This window comes from Octopus sinensis, linkage group LG9 (genome assembly GCF_006345805.1).
Source record: "Octopus sinensis linkage group LG9, ASM634580v1, whole genome shotgun sequence".
In the NCBI taxonomy this organism is placed as follows: domain Eukaryota; kingdom Metazoa; phylum Mollusca; class Cephalopoda; order Octopoda; family Octopodidae; genus Octopus; species Octopus sinensis.
The window spans coordinates 74055546-74075414 of NC_043005.1; the positions used below are offsets into that span (position 1 = coordinate 74055546).

General features: G+C 43.7%; 1 protein-coding gene across 1 annotated transcript in view; it reads right to left on the bottom strand.

Moving 5' to 3' along the window:
• Positions 1 to 19869, bottom strand: part of LOC115215445 (mucin-2) — an 86855-nt gene that overhangs the window by 47008 nt on the left and 19978 nt on the right. The window contains exons 10-26 of the mRNA XM_036506031.1: positions 18352 to 19197; positions 17776 to 17862; positions 17506 to 17619; positions 16831 to 17169; positions 16663 to 16773; positions 16353 to 16548; positions 15457 to 15524; positions 15279 to 15339; positions 15138 to 15241; positions 14913 to 14969; positions 14065 to 14634; positions 9323 to 9373; positions 7165 to 7392; positions 5566 to 5583; positions 2620 to 3738; positions 1846 to 1869; positions 208 to 1512 (exon numbers count right to left, since the gene is read on the bottom strand). Coding sequence (XP_036361924.1) covers positions 208 to 1512; positions 1846 to 1869; positions 2620 to 3738; positions 5566 to 5583; positions 7165 to 7392; positions 9323 to 9373; positions 14065 to 14634; positions 14913 to 14969; positions 15138 to 15241; positions 15279 to 15339; positions 15457 to 15524; positions 16353 to 16548; positions 16663 to 16773; positions 16831 to 17169; positions 17506 to 17619; positions 17776 to 17862; positions 18352 to 19197 — 5298 coding nt within the window. The remainder of the gene's footprint in view (positions 1 to 207; positions 1513 to 1845; positions 1870 to 2619; positions 3739 to 5565; positions 5584 to 7164; positions 7393 to 9322; positions 9374 to 14064; positions 14635 to 14912; positions 14970 to 15137; positions 15242 to 15278; positions 15340 to 15456; positions 15525 to 16352; positions 16549 to 16662; positions 16774 to 16830; positions 17170 to 17505; positions 17620 to 17775; positions 17863 to 18351; positions 19198 to 19869) is intronic.

A 19869-nucleotide genomic window follows, 5' to 3' on the forward strand; every position in this document is an offset into this window, starting at 1 on the left:
ATGATACAGCAGTTGCTGTTACTGATGGTGCAGCAGTTGTAGTTGCTGATGGTGCAGCAGTTGTTGCTGATTGTGCAGCAGTTGTTGCTGATGGTGCAGCAGTTGTTCCTGATGGTGCAGTAGTTGTTACTGATGGTGCAGCAGTTGTAGTTGCAGTTGAAGGAGTCGTTGTTGCTGATGGTGCAGCGGTTGTTGTTGCCGGTGGGGCAACAGTTGTTGTTCCTGATGGTGCAGCGGTTGTTGTTGCTGATGGTGCAGCAGTTGTTCCTGTTGGCGCAGCAGTTGTTGTAGTTGCGGTTGAAGGAGTCGTTGTTGCTGATGGTGCAGCGGTTGTTGTTCCTGGTGGTGCAGCGGTTGTTGTTGCTGAAGGTGCAGCAGTTGTGGTTGCTGATGGTACAACAGTTGTTGTTCCAGATGGTGCAGCAGTTGTTGTTCCTGAAGGTGCAGCAGTTGTCGATCCTGGTGGTGCAGCAGTTGTTGTTGCTGATGGTCCTATAGTGGATGCTACGGTTGCAGCAGTTGTTGAAGGTGCAGAAGTTGTTGCAGTCCCAGCAGTTGTTCTTCCTGATGTTCCTACAATTGTTGTTGCTGATGTTGCAGCAGTTGTTGCTGTTGCAGTTGTCTCCACCGTTACACCAGATGTATATTTAGAAAATACAACTGTAGGTGTACTTGCAGAAGTTCTTGTTGCAGGAGTCGTTTTTGCTGATGGTGCAGCAGTTGTTGTAGTTGCTGTTGAAGGAGTCGTTGTTGCTGATGGTGCAGTGGTTGTTGTTGCTGGTGGTGCAGCTGTTGTTCCTGATGGTGCAGCAGTTGTTCCTGATGGTACAGCAGTTGATGTTCTTGATGGTGCAGCAGTTGTTGTTCCTGATGGTGTAGCAGTTGTTGTTCTTGATGGTGCTGCAGATGTTGTTGCAGATGGAGCAGCAGTTGTTGTAGTTGCTGTTGAAGGAGTCGTTGTTGCTGATGGTGCAGCAGTTGTTCCTGTTGGCACAGCAGTTGTTGTAATTGCGGTTGAAGGAGTCGTTGTTGCTGATGGTGCAGCAGTTGATGTTGCTGATGGTGCAGCAGTTGTTGTTCCTGATGGTGCAGCAGTTGTTGTTCCTGATGGTACAGGAGTTGTTGTTGCTGTTGAAGGAGTCGTTGTTCTTGATGGTGCAGCAGTCGTTGTTGCTGATGGTACAGCAGTTGTGGTTGCTGATGGCGCCGCAGGTGTCGTTGCTGATGGTGCAGCAGTTGTTGTTGTTACTGATGGCACAGCAGTTGTTGTTGCTGATGGTACAGGAGTTGATGTTCCTGATGGTGCAGCAGTTGTTGTTGCTGATGGTGCGGCGGTTGTTGTTGCTGATGGTGCAGCAGTTGTTGTTCCTGACGGTACAGCTGTTGTTGTTCCTGATGGTGCAGCAGTTGGTGTTGCTGATGGTGCAGCAGTTGTTGTAGTTACTGTTGAAGGAGTCGTTGTTCCTGATGGTGCAACAGTTGTTGTTGCTGATGGTGCAGCAGTTGTTGTTCCTGAAGGTGCAGCGGTTGGTGTTGCTGATGGTGCAGCAGTTGGTGTTTTTGATGGTGCAGCAGTTGATGTTGCTGAGGGAGCCGCAGTTGTTGTTGTTGATAATGCAGCAGTTGTTGTAGTTGCGGTTGAAGGAGTCGTTGTTGCTGATGGTGCAGCAGTTGTTGTAGTTGCAGTTGGAGTCGTTGTTGCTGATGGTGCAGCGGTTGTTGTTGCTGATGGTGCAGCAGTTGTTGTTCTTGGTGGTGCAGCAGTTGTTGTTGCTGATGGAGCAGCAGTTGTTGTTGCTGATGGTGCAGCAGTTGTTGTAATTGCTGTTGAAGGAGTCGTTGTACCTGATGGTGCAGCAGTTGTTGTTGCTGAGGGTGCAGCAGTTGTTGTACTTGCTGTTGACGGAGTCGGTGTTCCTGATGGTGCAACAGTTGTTGTAGTTGCTGTTGAAAGAGTCGTTGTTGCTGATGGTGCAGCAGTTGTTGTAGTTGCTGTTGAAGGAGTCGTTGTAGCTGATGGTGCAGCAGTTGTTGTAATTGCTGTTGAAGGAGTCGTTGTACCTGATGGTGCAGCAGTTGTTGTTCCTGATGGTGCAGCAGTTGTTGTACTTGCTGTTGACAGAGTCGTTGTTGCTGATGGTGCAACAGTTGTTGTAGTTGCTGTTGAAACAGTCGTTGTTGCTGATGGTGCAGCAGTTGTTGTAGTTGCTGTTGAAGGAGTCGTTGTAGCTGATGGTGCAGCAGTTGTCGTTGCTGATGGTGCAGCAGTTGTTGTAGTTGCTGTTGAAGGAGTCGTTGTTCCTGGTGGTGCAGCAGTTGTTGTTGCTGATGGTGCAGCAGTTGTTGCTGATGGTCCTAGAGTGGATGCCGCGGTTCCAGCAGTTGTTGATAATGCAGGAGTTGTTGCTGTTCCAGCAGTTGTTCTTCCTGATGGTCCCACAATTGTTGTTGCTGATGTTGCAGCAGTTGTTGATGTTGCAGTTGTCTCCCCCGTTACACCAGATGTATATTTAGAAAAGATAACTGTAGGTGTACTTGCAGAAGTTTTTGTTGCAGGAGTCGTTTTTGCTGATGGTGCAGCAGTTGTTGTAGTTGCTGATGGTGCCGCAGTTGTTGTACTTGCTGTTGAAGGAGTCGTTGTTACTGATGGTGCAGCGGTTGTTGTTCCTGGTGGTGCAGCAGTTGTTGTAGTTGCTGTTGAAGGAGTCGTTGTTACTGATGGTGCAGCAGTTGTTGCTGACGGTGCAGCAGTTGTTGTAGATGCTGTTGAAGGAGTCGTTGTTCCTGATGGTGCAGCGGTTGTTGTTCCTGATGGTGCAGCAGTTGTTGCTGATGGTGCAGCAGTTGTTGTAGTTGCTGTTGAAGGAGTCGTTGTTGCTGATGGTGCAGCAGTTGTTGTAGTTGCTGTTGAAGGAGTCGTTGTTGCTGATGGTGCAGCGGTTGTTGTTCCTGATGGTGCAGCAGTTGTTGCTGATGGTGCGGCAGTTGTTGTAGTTTCTGTTGAAAGAGTCGTTGTTGCTGATGGTGCAGCAGTTGTTGTAGTTGCTGTTGAAGGAGTCGTTGTTGCTGATGGTGCAGCGGTTGTTGTTCCTGATGGTGCAGCAGTTGTTGTTGCTGATGGTGCAGCAGTTGTTGTAGTTACTGTTGAAGGAGTCGTTGTTCCTGATGGTGCAGCGGTTGTTGTTCCTGGTGGTGCAACAGTTGTTGTAGTTGCTGTTGAAGGAGTCGTTGTTCCTGATGGTGCAGCAGTTGTTGTTGCTGATGGTGCAGCAGTTGTTGTACTTGCTGTTGATGGAGTCGTTGTTGCTGATGGTGGAACAGTTGTTGTAGTTGCTGTTGAAAGAGTCGTTGTTGCTGATGGTGCAGCAGTTGTTGTAGTTGCTGTTGAAGGAGTCGTTGTTCCTGATGGTGCAGCGGTTGTTGTTCCTGATGGTGCAGCAGTTGTTGTTGCTGATGGTGCAGCAGTTGTTGTAGTTGCTGTTGAAGGAGTCGTTGTAGTTGCTGTTGAAGGAATCGTTGTTCCTGGTGGTGCAGCGGTTGTTGTTCCTGATGGTGCAGTTGTTGTTGTAGTTGCTGTTGAAGGAGTCGTTGTTCCTGATGGTGCAGCAGTTGTTGTAGTTGCTGTTGAAAGAGTCGTTGTTCCTGATGGTGCAGCAGTTGTTGTAGTTGCTGTTGAAGGAGTCGTTGTTCCTGATGGTGCAGCGGTTGTTGTTCCTGATGGTGCAGCAGTTGTTGTTCCTGATGGTGCAGCAGTTGTTGTAGTTGATGTTGAAGGAGTCGTTGTTCCTGATGGTGCAGCAGTTGTTGTTGCTGATGGTGCAGCAGTTGTTGTAGTTGCTGTTGAAAGAGTCGTTGTTGCTGATGGTGCAGCAGTTGTTGTTGCTGATGGTGCAGCAGTTGTTGTAGTTGCTGTTGAAGGAGTCGTTGTAGCTGATGGTGCAGCAGTTGTTGTTGCTGATGGTGCAGCAGTTGTTGTAGTTGCTGTTGAAAGAGTCGTTGTTGCTGATGGTGCAGCAGTTGTTGTAGTTGCTGTTGAAGGAGTCGTTGTTCCTGGTGGTGCAGCAGTTGTTGTAGTTGCTGTTGAAAGAGTCGTTGTTCCTGATGGTGCAGCAGTTGTTGTAGTTGCTGTTGAAGGAGTCGTTGTTCCTGATGGTGCAGCGGTTGTTGTTCCTGATGGTGCAGCAGTTGTTGTTGCTGATGGTGCAGCAGTTGTTGTAGTTGCTGTTGAAGGAGTCGTTGTTCCTGGTGGTGCAGCAGTTGTTGTTGCTGATGGTGCAGCAGTTGTTGCTGATGGTCCTAAAGTGGATGCCGCAGTTCCAGCAGTTGTTGATAATGCAGGAGTTGTTGCTGTTCCAGCTGTTGTTCTTCCTGATGGTCCCACAATTGTTGTTGCTGATGTTGCAGCAGTTGTTGATGTTGCAGTTGTCTCCCCCGTTACACCAGATGTATATTTAGAAAAGATAACTGTAGGTGTACTTGCAGAAGTTTTTGTTGCAGGAGTCGTTTTTGCTGATGGTGCAGCAGTTGTTGTAGTTGCTGTTGAAGGAGTTGTTGTTACTGATGGAGCAGCGGTTGTTGTTCCTGGTGGTGCAGCAGTTGTTGTAGTTGCTGTTGAAGGAGTCGTTGTTACTGATGGTGCAGCAGTTGTTGTAGTTGCTGTTGAAGGAGTCGTTGTTACTGATGGTGCAGCAGTTGTTGCTGACGGTGCAGCAGTTGTTGTAGATGCTGTTGAAGGAGTCGTTGTCCCTGATGGTGCAGCGGTTGTTGTTCCTGATGGTGCAGCAGTTGTTGCTGATGGTGCAGCAGTTGTTGTAGTTGCTGTTGAAGGAGTCGTTGTTCGTGATGGTGCGGCAGTTGTTGTAGTTGCTGTTGAAGGAGTCGTTGTTACTGATGGTGCAGCGGTTGTTGTTCCTGATGGTGCAGCAGTTGTTGCTGATGGTGCAGCAGTTGTTGTAGTTGCTGTTGAAGGAGTCGTTGTTCGTGATGGTGCGGCAGTTGTTGTAGTTGCTGTTGAGGGAGTCGTTGTTACTGATGGTGCAGCAGTTGTTGTAGTTGCTGTTGAAGGAGTCGTTGTTACTGATGGTGCAGCGGTTGTTCCTGATGGTGCAGCAGTTGTTGTAGTTGCTGTTAAAGGAGTCGTTGTTACTGATGGTGCAGCAGTTGTTGTAGTTGCTGTTGAAGGAGTCATTGTTCCTGATGGTGCAGCGGTTGTTGTTCCTGATGGTGCAGCAGTTGTTGTTGCTGATGGTGCAGCAGTTGTTGTAGTTGCTGTTGAAGGAGTCATTGTTCCTGATGGTGCAGCGGTTGTTGTTCCTGATGGTGTAGCAGTTGTTGTTGCTGATGGTGCAGCAGTGGTAGTTGCTGATGGTGCAGCAGTTGTTGTAGTTGCTGTTGAAGGAGTCATTGTTCCTGATGGTGCAGCGGTTGTTGTTCCTGATGGTGCAGCAGTTGTTGTTGCTGATGGTGCAGCAGTTGTTGTAGTTGCCGTTGAAGGAGTCGTTGTTCCTGATGGTGCAGCGGTTCTTGTTCCTGATGGTGCAGCAGTTGTTGTTGCTGATGGTGCACCAGTTGTTGTAGTTGCTGTTGAAGGAGTCGTTGTTCCTGATGGTGCAGCAGTTGTTGTAGTTGCTGTTGAAGGAGTCGTTGTTCCTGATGGTGCAGCGGTTGTTGTTCCTGATGGTGCAGCAGTTGTTGTTGCTGATGGTGCAGCATTTGTTGTAGTTGCTGTTGAAGGAGTCGTTGTTCCTGATGGTGCAGCGGTTGTTGTTCCTGATGGTGCAGCAGTTGTTGTTGCTGATGGTGCAGCAGTTGTTGTAGTTGCTGTTGAAGGAGTCGTTGTTCCTGATGGTACAGCAGTTGTTGTAGTTGCTGTTGAAGGAGTCGTTGTTCCTGGTGGTGCAGCGGTTGTTGTTCTTGATGGTGCAGCAGTTGTTGTAGTTGCTGTTGAAGGAGTCGTTGTTACTGATGGTGCAGCAGTTGTTGTTGCTGATGGTGCAGCAGTTGTTGTAGTTGCTGTTGAAGGAATCGTTGTTCCTGATGGTGCAGCGGTTGTTGTTCCTGATGGTGCAGCAGTTGTTGTTGCTGATGGTGCAGCAGTTGTTGTAGTTGCTGTTGAAGGAGTCGTTGTTCCTGATGGTGCAGCGGTTGTTGTTCCTGATGGTGCAGCAGTTGTTGTTGCTGATGGTGCAGCAGTTGTTGTAGTTGCTGTTGAAGGAGTCGTTGTTCCTGATGGTGCAGCAGTTGTTGTAGTTGCTGTTGAAGGAGTCGTTGTTCCTGGTGGTGCAGCAGTTGTTGTTGCTGATGGTGCAGCAGTTGTTGCTGATGGTCCTAGAGTGGATGCCGCAGTTCCAGCAGTTGTTGATAATGCAGAAGTTGTTGCAGTTCCAGCAGTTGTTCTTCCTGATGGTCCCACAAGTGTTGTTGCTGATGTTGCAGCAGTTGTTGTAGTTGCAGTTGAAGGAGTCGTTGTTGCTGATGGTGCAACAGTTGTTGTTCCTGATGGTGCAGCGGTTGTTGTTCCTGATGGTGCAGCAGTTGTTGTTGCTGATGGTGCAGCAGTTGTTCCTGTTGGTGCAGCAGTTGGTGTTGCTGATGGTGCGCCAGTTGTTGTAGTTACTGTTGAAGGAATCGTTGTTGCTGATGGTGCAACAGTTGTTGTTCCTGATGGTGCAGCAGTTGGTGTTGCTGATGGTGTGGCAGTTTCTGTAGTTACTGTTGAAGGAGTCGTTGTTGCTGATGGTACAACAGTTGGTGTTGCTGAAGTTGCAGCAGTTGTTGTTGCTGATGGTGCAGCAGTTGTTCCTGTTGGCGCAGCAGTTGTTGTAGTTACTGTTGAAGGAGTCGTTGTTGCTGATGGTGCAGCAGTTGTTGTTGCTGTTGCAGCCTCAGTTGTTGTTCCTGATGGTGCAGCAGTTGTTGTTCTTGATGGTGCAGCAGTTGTTGTTCTTGATGGTGCAACAGTTGTTGTAGTTGCGGTTGAAGGAGTCGTTGTTGCTGATGGTGCAGCAGTTGTTGTTGCCGATGGTGCAGCAGTTGTTGTTGCTGATGGTGCGGCCGTTGTTGTTGCCGATGGTGCGGCCGTTGTTGTTGCTGATGGTGAGGCCGTTGTTGTTGCTGATGGTGCAGCTGTTGTTGTTGCTGATGGTGCAGCAGTTGTTGTTGCTGATGGTGCAGTGGTTGTAGTTCCTGATGGTGCAGCAGTTGTTGTTCCTGATGGTGCAGTAGTTGTTTCCACCGTTACACCAGATGTATATTTAGAAAATACAACTGTAGGTGTGCTTGCAGCAGTTGTTGTTGAGGGCACAACTGTGGTTGCTGTGGTCCCAACTGCTGTTGTCTTCATACTACTTGTGGATGCTATAGATGGTGTCAATGAACTCAGTATTGTTGAGCCTGTAGAAGAGAAAACAACTTTCATTAATTCATCATCATCTTTTTAACGTCTGCTTGCCATGCTAACATGGGTTGGACGATTTGACTAAGGTCTGGCAAACCAGATGGCTGCACTAGGCTCCAATCTGATCTGGCACAGTTTCTACAGCTGGATGTCCTTCCTAACATCAACCACTCCGACAGTATAGTGGGTGCTTTTATGTGCCACCAGCCCGAGGGCTAGTCAGGCGGTACTGGCAACAGTCACACTCAAATGTAGCTTTTTATGTACCACCTGCACAGGCGCCAGTCCAGCAGTACTGGCAATGATCTCGCTCAAATTTTTTTTCACGTGCCACCAGCACAAGTGCCTGTAAGGCGATGCAGGTAACAATCATGCTCGAATGATGCTTTTAACGTGCCCTTCAATATTCTATTCTTTATATTTTCTTGAATATTTTAGTCTTCATATTTTTTTATATTAATATCTACGGCTTAAATACATATTAACTTTTAATGCAATGAGTATGTCTATGGTAGGTTTGTTTAAACCATTATGCGTTTACCAATAAAATATTGTGATATCTTATCATCATCATCATCATTATCATCATCATTTAACATCTGCTTCCCATTCTAGCATGGGTTGGACGAATGACTGAGGGCTGGCGAACCAGATGGCTGCACCAGGCTCCAATCTTGATCTGGAAGAGTTTCTATAGCTGGATGCCCTTCCTAACGCCAACCACTCCGAGAGTGTAGTGGGTGCTTTTATGTACCACCGGCACGGGACCAGTCAGGCGGTACTGGCAACGACCTCGCTCGAATCTTTTACACATATCACTGGCACAGGTGCCAGTAAGGCGATGCTGGTAATGATCAGTTGTGATGTGCAAGAGAGAAGACTGCGCTGGTATGGCCATGTGTCAAGAATGGATGTGGATAGCTGTGTGAAAAAGTGCCACACCCTACCAGTTGAGGGAACCTGTGGAAGAGGTAGACCCAGGAAGACCTGGAATGAGATGGTGAAGCATGACTTTCAAACATTGGGCCTCACCGAGGCAATGACTAGTGACCGGGACCTTTGGAAATATGTTGTGTTTGAGAAGACTCAGCAAGCTCAAGTGAGACCATAACCTTGTGGCCTATGCCAGGGGTGTAACCAACCCACTTATGCATACCTTTCCTTCATTGGACACTAAGCTCTACTTGCGAAGACCTATTGAGGCAAGTGAAATCAAAATCAAATTTGATGACTGGTATCCATGCTAGTGGAGTGCTAAGCATACCATACGAGTGATCATTGCCAGAACAACAAGCTGGCATGTAAAAAACACCATTCGAGCGTGATCATTACCTGCATCGCCTTACTGGCACTTGTGCTGGCAGCACGTGAAAAAACATTCAAGCAAGGTCATTGCCAGTGCAGCTGGACTGGCTCCTGTGCAGGTGGCACATAAAGAGCACCATTTGGGCATGGCTGTTGCCAGTACTGCCTGACAGGCCCTCATGCCAGTAGCACATAAAAGCACCCACTACACTCTCGGAGTGGTTGGCATTAGGAAGAGGATCCAGCTGTAGAAACTCTGCCAGATCAGATTGGAGCCTTGTGCAGCCATCTGAAGAACTAGAAGTTCTTCAAGGCAGTGCCCCAGCATGGCCACAGTTTACTAACTTAAACAAGTAAAAGGTGAAAAAATAAGTGAGGTGTATGTGTGTTTGTGTATATGTATGTGGTGTATGTATGTATGCATAAATACAAACTTGTTCTCAGTTCAAATATGTTTGAGGCATATTCAAACCCTTATGAAAGCCATTCACTGTGTATTTGTGTGTGTGTGAGATGTGTGTACGCACATGTATGCAAGTGTGTGTGTGTGTCAGCAAACTGGATAGCTAAAATTAGTTATTTAATAAGACATTAAAGCCAAGAAACTGTTAAATAACAAACCTGCTGAAGTCTTAGTGTATTTTGGTGTCAGTGGAGAAGTACCAGTGGATGCTATAAAAATGAATGAAATATAAATGAAAAAAATATAAACGATTTTAGTTCTAATTTCATCAATATCTATAAAACTGAAATGCGAAAAAGTTGTTTGAGTTTTTGGTTATTTGTCTCATTTTGGGAGGGGAACGGTTTAAGGTGCGGTAGATGGGGTCGGATTGGCAACAAAAATTTCCACTGGGGGTAAAATGGGGTGGGCAATGGTGTGAGGAGGGTTGCAAGTCACTCAGGGCTACCGTTTGGTTGCTATCACCACCAAAACCCGAGTGAAGCACAGGTCAAAAAAGCTAGTGTTGTTATAAAACTCAAAGAAGATAAAAAGTAAAATGGACTACACTAAGATTTATATTCAGAACAATGATGTCACCAGTGAAATAGAATTAGCCATCTGGTGGCGAGCTGGCAGAAGCGTTAGCATGTCAGGTGAAATTCTTAGTAGCATTTCATCTGCTGTTACATTCTGAGTTCAAATTCCGCCAAGGTCGACTTTGCCTTTCGTCCTTTTGGGGTCGATAAATTAAGTACCAGTTACGCACTTAATCCCTTTGTCTGTCCTTGTTTGTTCCCTCTATGTTTAGCCCTTTGTAGGTAATAAAGAAATAAGAATTAACCATCTGGTTACATATTCCTATAATTTTGTCTACCCAGGACTATGCATCGTTTCATCAGTATTGGTATTAGATTGATTCTCTGTTGGTTACAACAAGGGTTTCAGCTGATCCGATCTACGAAACAGCTTGCTTGTGGCTAAACACTCCACAGACACGTGTAGCATTAATATAGCTTTTAGGGAGATTCAGCTTAACACAGAATGTGACAAGGCTCACCCTTTGAATTACAGGTACTACAATTTTTGTCAGCTGAGTGAACTTGGAGCAATGTAAAATAAAGTGTCTTGCTCAAGGACACAATATGTCACCAGAAATTGAACTCATGACTTTACAATTGGGAACTGAATACCCTGACCACTAAGCCACACTTCTTCATCAGTATTAGTATCAGTCAGTGATCCACCTGAACCAAAAAGAAAGCATGAATAGTCAACTGACAGACAAATCTGCCTTCAAAGAATGTCCTGTTTCAACCAGTTTTAACTCTTAACTCTTTTGTTACCATATTGCTGTTGAAATTACTGCCTTTGTTTTAATTAATTTTGAAAATAATGAAGTCAGTTAAATAACAGTAATTGGTGTTTAGAACATGAATTAACCCTTTAGCATTCGGATTACTCTTGAATTAATCATGCACTCTCTTGTAGCTTTGAGACTTCAATGAAGTGAGTGTATGTTTCTAGAATGATGTTGTTGGGTAGGTATGAAAGGTCAAAGATGGCTGGTTTGGAGATAAAACAGTTAAATATTTGGGCTGGATATGGCCAGTTTAAATGCTAAAGGCGGCGATCTGGCAGAAATGTTAGCATGCTAGGCGAAATGCTTAGCAGTATTTCGTCTGCCATTACGTTCTGAGTTCAAATTCTGCCAAGGTCGACTTTGCCTTTCATCCTTTTGAGGTCAATAAATTAAGTACCAGTTATGCACTGGGGTTGATATAATCGACTTAATCCGTTTGTCTGTCCTGGTTTGTCCCCTCTGTGTGTAGCCCCTTGTAGGCAGTAAAGAAATAAGTTTAAATGCTAAAGGATTAATATGTAATTTTGATGGGAAAATTTAAATTTAGATTACTTTAACACAGGTCTGTATCATTGGACTAAGGATAGTTTCAGGCAGGTCAGGATCAAATGAGTTAAATATTAGAATAGAAAACTACATAAAATATATTAGAAAGCACAAAAATATGTAGCACTGAAATTTAAGAAATTTATAGTGATGTCTAGTTCCAGACACCATTTTGGGATTTTCATCCACACTTGCACAGGGTTTAGTCTTCCGGAAGACTTGCTGGAATCCCCTTATGCACATGCACAGTCATCAGCAGCAGCTAGGTTTGACCGCTATTCTCTGTCTTCACCCCTCTGCCGACCGAGACACTCACGACTAGGACCCGCTCCGTGTGAAGGCCAATCTGTGAAGAATGCCTTCACAATTGTGATTCAACTGATTCTGCTGCTTCTACTTGCCAGCATCCAGGCTACCGATGTCCAGAGATGAAATGTTTATTTCGGTGAAAATAAATTATTTATTGTTATTTGTTCGGAGATTCTTGTTCCCGCTATTTTCCTTTCTACAACTATGTAAAGAATTGTGAGACACCCAACCAGGGCCACACTCACTTCCTACAAAGTAATATTTTTCTCCAAATTATTTTTCTGTAAAAATGCTTCTGTCTAGAATTCTGTTCCTACCTGTATTTACCTATATAACAACTAGTTAGTAACAGTTCAAACCCACCACTTTTTTTTTTCTCTCACTCTCTCACCAACACTGAATAATTAGTAGTCTACAGTAGATATATTTAAATAATTGGATATTGTGTTTCATAATTGGTATATTAAGATTTTAGCCATCATTGCCATGTATGTATAACAAAAAAAAAAAAAAAAAACCCCAGTAAAGAGCATCCTTTTTCAACCTCTGTTCCTGTTAGGATTTAAACTGAATCATAAACATTGGCAAGAAATATCATATATAAATTGTTCCTGCTGAATACTTTGGTCTGTTTTTCCAAACCCGTAGAATTTGAATTACCAGAATTTTAACAAAATCATTGACGATTAAATATCTTGAGCTTGGGATATAAAGTAATGCCAACGCTAGGATATAAACAGTAAGCCATTCAACCTAATACACATAACCTAATATACCTGGACATTTTAACTTGACACAAGGATCTTACATTTTTATTATATTTTTTAAGAAATAAAAAGTGTCAGACAATGATATTCCTGCCTTTCCTAAAAATATTTGTACCATAAATGAAATGATATAGCATTAACAAAGAATCAAGTCCAGCTCACAGAAGTAATTCTTCTCTAGAGTTTATATATTAGTGTCTAACTTCACAGTTTTCCCCTACAGTATTTTAAACATATAACATGTAAACCAATCAAAGATATTTGAAAAATGTCAATATAAAATAACTTCATAAAACTTATCACTGAGACATTAGTGTTAATAATATAATAGAAGTAAAATCTGACATTTAAGACAACGCTTGAAACATGACAGTGAAACTGAAATGAAATGTCACTAAGCTGTCTTCACTTTTGACATATTTAAAGCAACTTAAGTTTACATAACACATGAATGTATGAATGAATAATCCTACCATCATGGTTGAGATTAGGATAAAATGAAAATAGGATAAAGATCCTTCCTGAATGATATAGACTCTTAGGTCTGGTTTTCCGGTTTCCTTGGCATGTATATATTTTCCCCCTGAATGGGATGCTAGTCCATCGCAGGATTACTCATTTTTACCAGCTGAGTGGACTGGAGCAACGGTGAAATGGAGTGTTTTGCTCAAGGACACAACACATCCACCAGTTGAGAAATCGAAACCACAAACTTATGATCATGAGTCCAACGCCCTAACCACTAAGCCATGTGTCTCTGCATGTCGAGATTAGGGGCCTCAAACAGTTGTGTAGCAAGGAGAAGATAACGGGGTGATCCACCTTGTGTGGAACTTCTATGGGGGAAGCACTTTTGGATCTGCTGTATAAAGCAGTATCAGCTTTGGGGGCTTGGAGATGGGGAGCAAATTTAAGGGTTGTCCTAGGCAGCACCACTGGAATCAGGTACAACTCATTTAATGTGTTTCTTGCATTCTTCAGAAGGGGGAGTATCATAGCCATGTGCTGAGAGGAATTCTTTGGGGTTTGAATAATTCACCTCTGGAAACATGGGTGTTTCATTCATCATTCTTAAAGAGGCCACTAAGCATTTTGCCCGATGTGCTAGGCATAAGGCTTGAAATTTTAGGGCAAGAGGGCTAGTCAATTACATTAACTCCAGTGTGCAAATGGTACTTATTTCATCAACCCCAAGAGGATGAAAGTCAAAGTCTACCTTGGTAAAATTTGAACTCAGAATGTAATGATGAATTAAAAGACTGCTAAGCATTTTGCCCAGTATTCTAATGACTCTGCTAACCCTCCTTAATATTATTATTATTATTATTATTATTATTATTATTATTATTATTATTATTAATAAAAACAATAATAATAATAATATAATAATAATAATAATAATAAAATTAATAATGGACGAGTCAGGCAGCTAAAACAGTTTCTTGGATATTTTCATTTTTATTTTTGTTGATTTATTTTTGCATTTTATTGTTCTCTCTCAATATAGTGCAGTGCTAAGAACTACTTCTAATTACTTTTTACCACTATTCACCTATCCAGAGATGCTAAACTTCTCAAGAACATGAGAGAGAATTTAACTGGAGGCAAAAATTTGGGGCAACTGACAAGACGTTCAACAGTTACAATACTGCTGAAATTACTACTTCATGTTCTGGGTCGAAATTCCACCAGGGCATACACTGAACTGCATCTGCCTGTGATGAATAAACTAAACCAATGATAAATAAGGACAGTCAGGTTATATTCCTATAACACTGGCAAACAGTAATAAATGGATGTATAAACGTAAAGATAAAAGGGATCACTAATATCAAGTGCCAAATATCCAATCAAATATTACATATTGTATGAAGTTATTGTATATAAACAACAAGAGAAATATTTCCAAAATTGTAATACGATTAAGAAACAGTACCTCCAGTGGTCACGGATATTGTCGAAGAAGGCTGTGTTAAGATTGGAGTACTAGTCACTAGCGACACACTACTTGATGGACCGCTCGTAGGAGGTATTGGTGTGGAAGTTGCGGAAGGTGATGTTGATTGTGAAGATTTTGAAGTAGTCACCATTGATGTTGAAGCAGTGGTTTGTCCTGTTGGAACTGGAGTACTCTCCATTGTTGGTGGACCAGTTGTTGGTACTGCTGTACCTGTTGTTATTGGGGTACTTTCCATTGTTGGTGGACCAGTTGTTGGTACTGCTGTACCTGTTATTGGGGTACTTTCCATTGTTGGCGGACCAGTTGTTGGTACTGTTGTACCTGTTATTGGGGTACTTTCCATTGTTGGTGGACCAGTTGTTGGTACTGCTGTACCTGTTGTAACTGGAGTACTTTCCATTGTTGGTGGACCAGTTGTTGGTACTGCTGTACCTGTTGTTATTGGGGTACTTTCCATTGTTGGTGGACCAGTTGTTGATACTGCTGTACCTGTTGTTATTGGGGTACTTTCCATTGTTGGTGGACCAGTTGTTGGTACTGCTGTACCTGTTATTGGGGTACTTTCCATTGTTGGTGGACCAGTTGTTCGTACTGCTGTACCTGTTGTAACTGGAGTACTTTCCATTGTTAGTGGACCAGTTGTTTGTACTGCTGTACCTGTTATTGGGGTACTTTCCATTGTTGGTGGACCAGTTGTTGGTACTGCTGTACCTGTTGTAACTGGAGTACTCTCCATTGGTGGTGGACCAGTTTTGGCACTGCTGGACCTGTTGTAATTGGAGTACTTTCCATTGTTGGTGGACCAGTTGTTGGTACTGCTGTACCTGTTGTTATTGCGGTACTTTCCATTGTTGGTGGACCAGTTGTTGGTACTGCTGTACCTGTTGTTATGGGGGTATTTTCATTGTTGGTGGACCAGTGTTTGCTACTGTTGTAGCAGGCGACATTGGAGTACTCTCCTTTGTGGGTGGACCAGTTGTTGGTACTGCTGTGTACTGTTATTGGGGTACTTTCCATTGTTGGTGGACCAGTTGTTGGTACTGTTGTACCTGTTGTAACTGGAGTACTTTCCATTGTTGGTGGACCAGTTGTTGGTACTGCTGTACCTGTTGTAACTGGAGTACTTTCCATTGTTGGTGGACCAGTTGTTGGTACTGCTGTACCTGTTATTGGGGTACTCCATTGTTGGTGGACCAGTTGTTGGCACTGCTGTACCTGTTGTAACTGGAGTACTTTCCATTGTTGGTGGACCAGATGTTAGTACTGCTGTACCTGTTGTTATTGGGGTACTTTCCATTGTTGGTGGACCAGTTGTTGCCACTGTGTTGTAGCAGGCGACATTGAGTACTATCTCCTTTGTGGGTGGACCAGTTGTTGGTACTGCTGTACCTGTTGTAACTGGAGTACTTTCCATTGTTGGTGGACCAGTTGTTGGTACTGCTGTACCTGTTGTTATTGGGGTACTTTCCATTGTTGGTGGACCAGTTGTTGGTACTGCTGTACCTGTTGTTATTGGGGTACTTTCCATTGTTGTTGGACCAGTTGTTGGTACTGCTGTACCTGTTATTGGGGTACTTTCCATTGTTAGTGGACCAGTTGTTGGTATTGCTGTACCTGTTGTTACTGGAGTACTTTCCATTGTTGTTGGACCAGTTGTTTGTACTGCTGTACCTGTTGTAATTGGAGTACTTTCCATTGTTGGGGGACCAGTTGTTGGTATTGCTGTACCTGTTGTTATTGCGGTACTCTCCTTTGTGGGTGGACCAGTTGTTGGTACTGCTGTACCTGTTGTTATTGGGGTACTTTCCATTGTTGGTGGACCAGTTGTTGGTACTGCTGTACCTGTTGTTATTGGGGTACTTTCCATTGTTGGTGGACCAGTTGTTGGTACTGCTGTAACTGTTATTGGGGTACTTTCCATTGTTGGTGGACCAGTTGTTGCTACTGTTGTAGCTGGCGACATTGGAGTACTCTCCTTTGTGGGTGGACCAGTTGTTGGTACTGCTGTACCTGTTGTTATTGGGGTACTTTCCATTGTTGGTGGACCAGTTGTTGGTACTGCTGTACCTGTTGTTATTGGGGTACTTTCCATTGTTGGTGGACCAGTTGTTGGTACTGCTGTACCTGTTATTGGGGTACTTTCCATTGTTGGTGGACCGGTTGTTCGTACTGCTGTACCTGTTGTAACTGGAGTACTTTCCATTGTTAGTGGACCAGTTGTTTGTACTGCTGTACCTGTTATTGGGGTACTTTCCATTGTTGGTGGACCAGTTGTTGGTACTGCTGTACCTGTTGTAACTGGAGTACTCTCCATTGTTGGTGGACCAGTTGTTGGCACTGCTGGACCTGTTGTAATTGGAGTACTTTCCATTGTTGGTGGACCAGTTGTTGGTACTGCTGTACCTGTTGTTATTGCGGTACTTTCCATTGTTGGTGGACCAGTTGTTGGTACTGCTGTACCTGTTGTTATTGGGGTACTTTCCATTGTTGGTGGACCAGTTGTTGCTACTGTTGTAGCAGGCGACATTGGAGTACTCTCCTTTGTGGGTGGACCAGTTGTTGGTACTGCTGTACCTGTTATTGGGGTACTTTCCATTGTTGGTGGACCAGTTGTTGGTACTGTTGTACCTGTTGTAACTGGAGTACTTTCCATTGTTGGTGGACCAGTTGTTGGTACTGCTGTACCTGTTGTAACTGGAGTACTTTCCATTGTTTGTGGACCAGTTGTTGGTACTGCTGTACCTGTTATTGGGGTACTCTCCATTGTTGGTGGACCAGTTGTTGGCACTGCTGTACCTGTTGTAACTGGAGTACTTTCCATTGTTGGTGGACCAGATGTTGGTACTGCTGTACCTGTTGTTATTGGGGTACTTTCCATTGTTGGTGGACCAGTTGTTGCTACTGTTGTAGCAGGCGACATTGGAGTACTCTCCTTTGTGGGTGGACCAGTTGTTGGTACTGCTGTACCTGTTGTAACTGGAGTACTTTCCATTGTTGGTGGACCAGTTGTTGGTACTGCTGTACCTGTTGTTATTGGGGTACTTTCCATTGTTGGTGGACCGGTTGTTGGTACTGCTGTACCTGTTGTTATTGGGGTACTTTCCATTGTTGTTGGACCAGTTGTTGGTACTGCTGTACCTGTTATTGGGGTACTTTCCATTGTTAGTGGACCAGTTGTTGGTATTGCTGTACCTGTTGTAACTGGAGTACTTTCCATTGTTGTTGGACCAGTTGTTTGTACTGCTGTACCTGTTGTAATTGGAATACTTTCCATTGTTGGGGGACCAGTTGTTGGTATTGCTGTACCTGTTGTTATTGCGGTACTTTCCATTGTTGGTGGACCAGTTGTTGGTACTGCTGTACTTGTTATTGGGGTACTTTCCATTGTTGGTGGACCAGTTGTTGGCACTGCTGTACCTGTTGTAATTGGAGTACTTTCCATTGTTGGTGGACCAGTTGTTGCTACTGTTGTAGCTGGCGACATTGGAGTACTCTCCCTTGTGGGTGGACCAGTTGTTGGTACTGCTGTACCTGTTGTAAATGGAGTACTTTCCATTGTTGGTGTACCAGTTGTTGGTACTGCTGTACCTGTTGTTATTGGAGTACTTTCCATTGTTGGTACTGCTGTACCTGTTGTTATTGGGGTACTTTCCATTGTTGGTGGACCAGTTGTTGGTACTGCTGTACCTGTTGTAACTGGAGTACTCTCCATTGTTGGTGGACCAGTTGTTGGCACTGCTGTACCTGTTGTAATTGGAGTACTTTCCATTGTTGGTGGACCAGTTGTTGGTACTGCTGTACCTGTTGTAATTGGAGTACTTTCCATTGTTGGTACTGCTGTACCTGTTGTAACTGGAGTACTTTCCATTGTTGGTGGACCAGTTGTTGGTACTGCTGTACCTGTTATTGGGGTACTTTCCATTGTTGGTGGACCAGTTGTTGGTACTGCTGTACCTGTTATTGGGGTACTTTCCACTGTTGGTGGACCAGTTGTTGGTACTGTTGTAGCTGGCGACATTGGAGTACTCTTCCTTGTGGGTGGACCAGTTGTTGGTACTGCTGTACCTGTTGTAACTGGAGTACTTTCCATTGTGGGTGGACCCGTTGTTAGTGCTGCTGTACCTGTTATTGGGGTACTTTCCATTGTTGGTGGACCAGTTGTTGGTAAAGTAGTTTGTTTTGTTGTCTTAGGGCTTTCATTTGTGTATGCATTACTGCTTGAAGGTACCACTGATATTGTAGCCACTGGGGTACCGGTTGTTGTAGGTACTGTAGTTTTAGGTGATGATTCCATTATAGTTGCTTCTGATGTTGTTGGTACTCCACTTGTAAATGTTGCTGTTTCCTCAGTAAGCACATTACTGCTTGAAGGTACCACTGATATTGTAGCCACTGGGGTACCGGTCGTTGTAGGTACTGTAGTTTTAGGTGATGATTCCATTATAGTTGCTTCTGATGTTGTTGGTACTCCACTTGTAAATGTTGCTGTTTCTTCTGTAAGCACAGTACTGCTTGAAGGTACCTCTGATATTGTAGCCACTGGGGTACCAGTTGTTGTAGGTACTGCAGTTTTAGGTGATGATTCCATTATAGTTGCTTCTGATGTTGTTGGTACTCCACTTGTAAATGTTGCTGTTTCTTCTGTAAGCACAGTACTGCTTGAAGGTACCTCTGATATTGTAGCCACTGGGGTACCGGTCGTTGTAGGTACTGTAGTTTTAGGTGATGATTCCATTATAGTTGCTTCTGATGTTGTTGGTACTCCACTTGTAAATGTTGCTGTTTCTTCTGTAAGCACAGTACTGCTTGAAGGTACCTCTGATATTGTAGCCACTGGGGTACCGGTCGTTGTAGGTACTGTAGTTTTAGGTGATGATTCCATTATAGTTGCTTCTGATGTAGTTGGTACTCCACTTGTAAATGTTGCTGTTTCCTCAGTAAGCACATTACTGCTTGAAGGTACCACTGATATTGTAGCCACTGGGGTACTGGCCATTGTAGGTACTGTAGTTTTAGGTGATGATTCTATCATAGTTGCTTCCGATGTTGTTGGTACTACACTAGTCACAGTACCTGTTATTTCCTGTGTTGGTGTTCCACTGATAATCACTAGAACATAATTAAAACGTGGAATTAATTATGATATTTCAACAGTGTACATAACATTTACAATGCAAACTTTATGTATATATGAATGTATGTATGTGTTCATGTATGTATGTGATCAATGAGGGAATGGTCGTTTTCACCGCAATTATTAGCATTATGAACTGCCATCGTATATTTCTCTACAGTGAAATTTATTTACCAAAGAAAGAATAAAATAAAAATCCCTCTATCTCCATGGGAGATGGGTCATGTTACCAGGTGCAGCATATATATTTTATATATATATATATATATATATATATATATATATATATATATATCATGGTAGTACAGCATTGACCAGAAGTTGTTATATATCGCTGGTCGCAATACACTTTGCATTGTTTTAGCCTTCAAATGATGCCACCCATCTGGCTAGGTGAGCAGGCCAACACTAACCCTGATCAGAAGGCTATTCCTTTACAGTGTTACCCTTTTACACCTGAATGGACTGGTGCCACATGAAATGAAGCGCTTTGCTCCAAAATATAATGCTTTGCTAGGTCCAGAAAATGAATCCTGTGTGCCAAGCCCTAACCACTCAGTCATGGGGCTTCATACTTTATATACATACATATATATACATACATACATATGTGTATATATATATATAAATATATATATATATATATA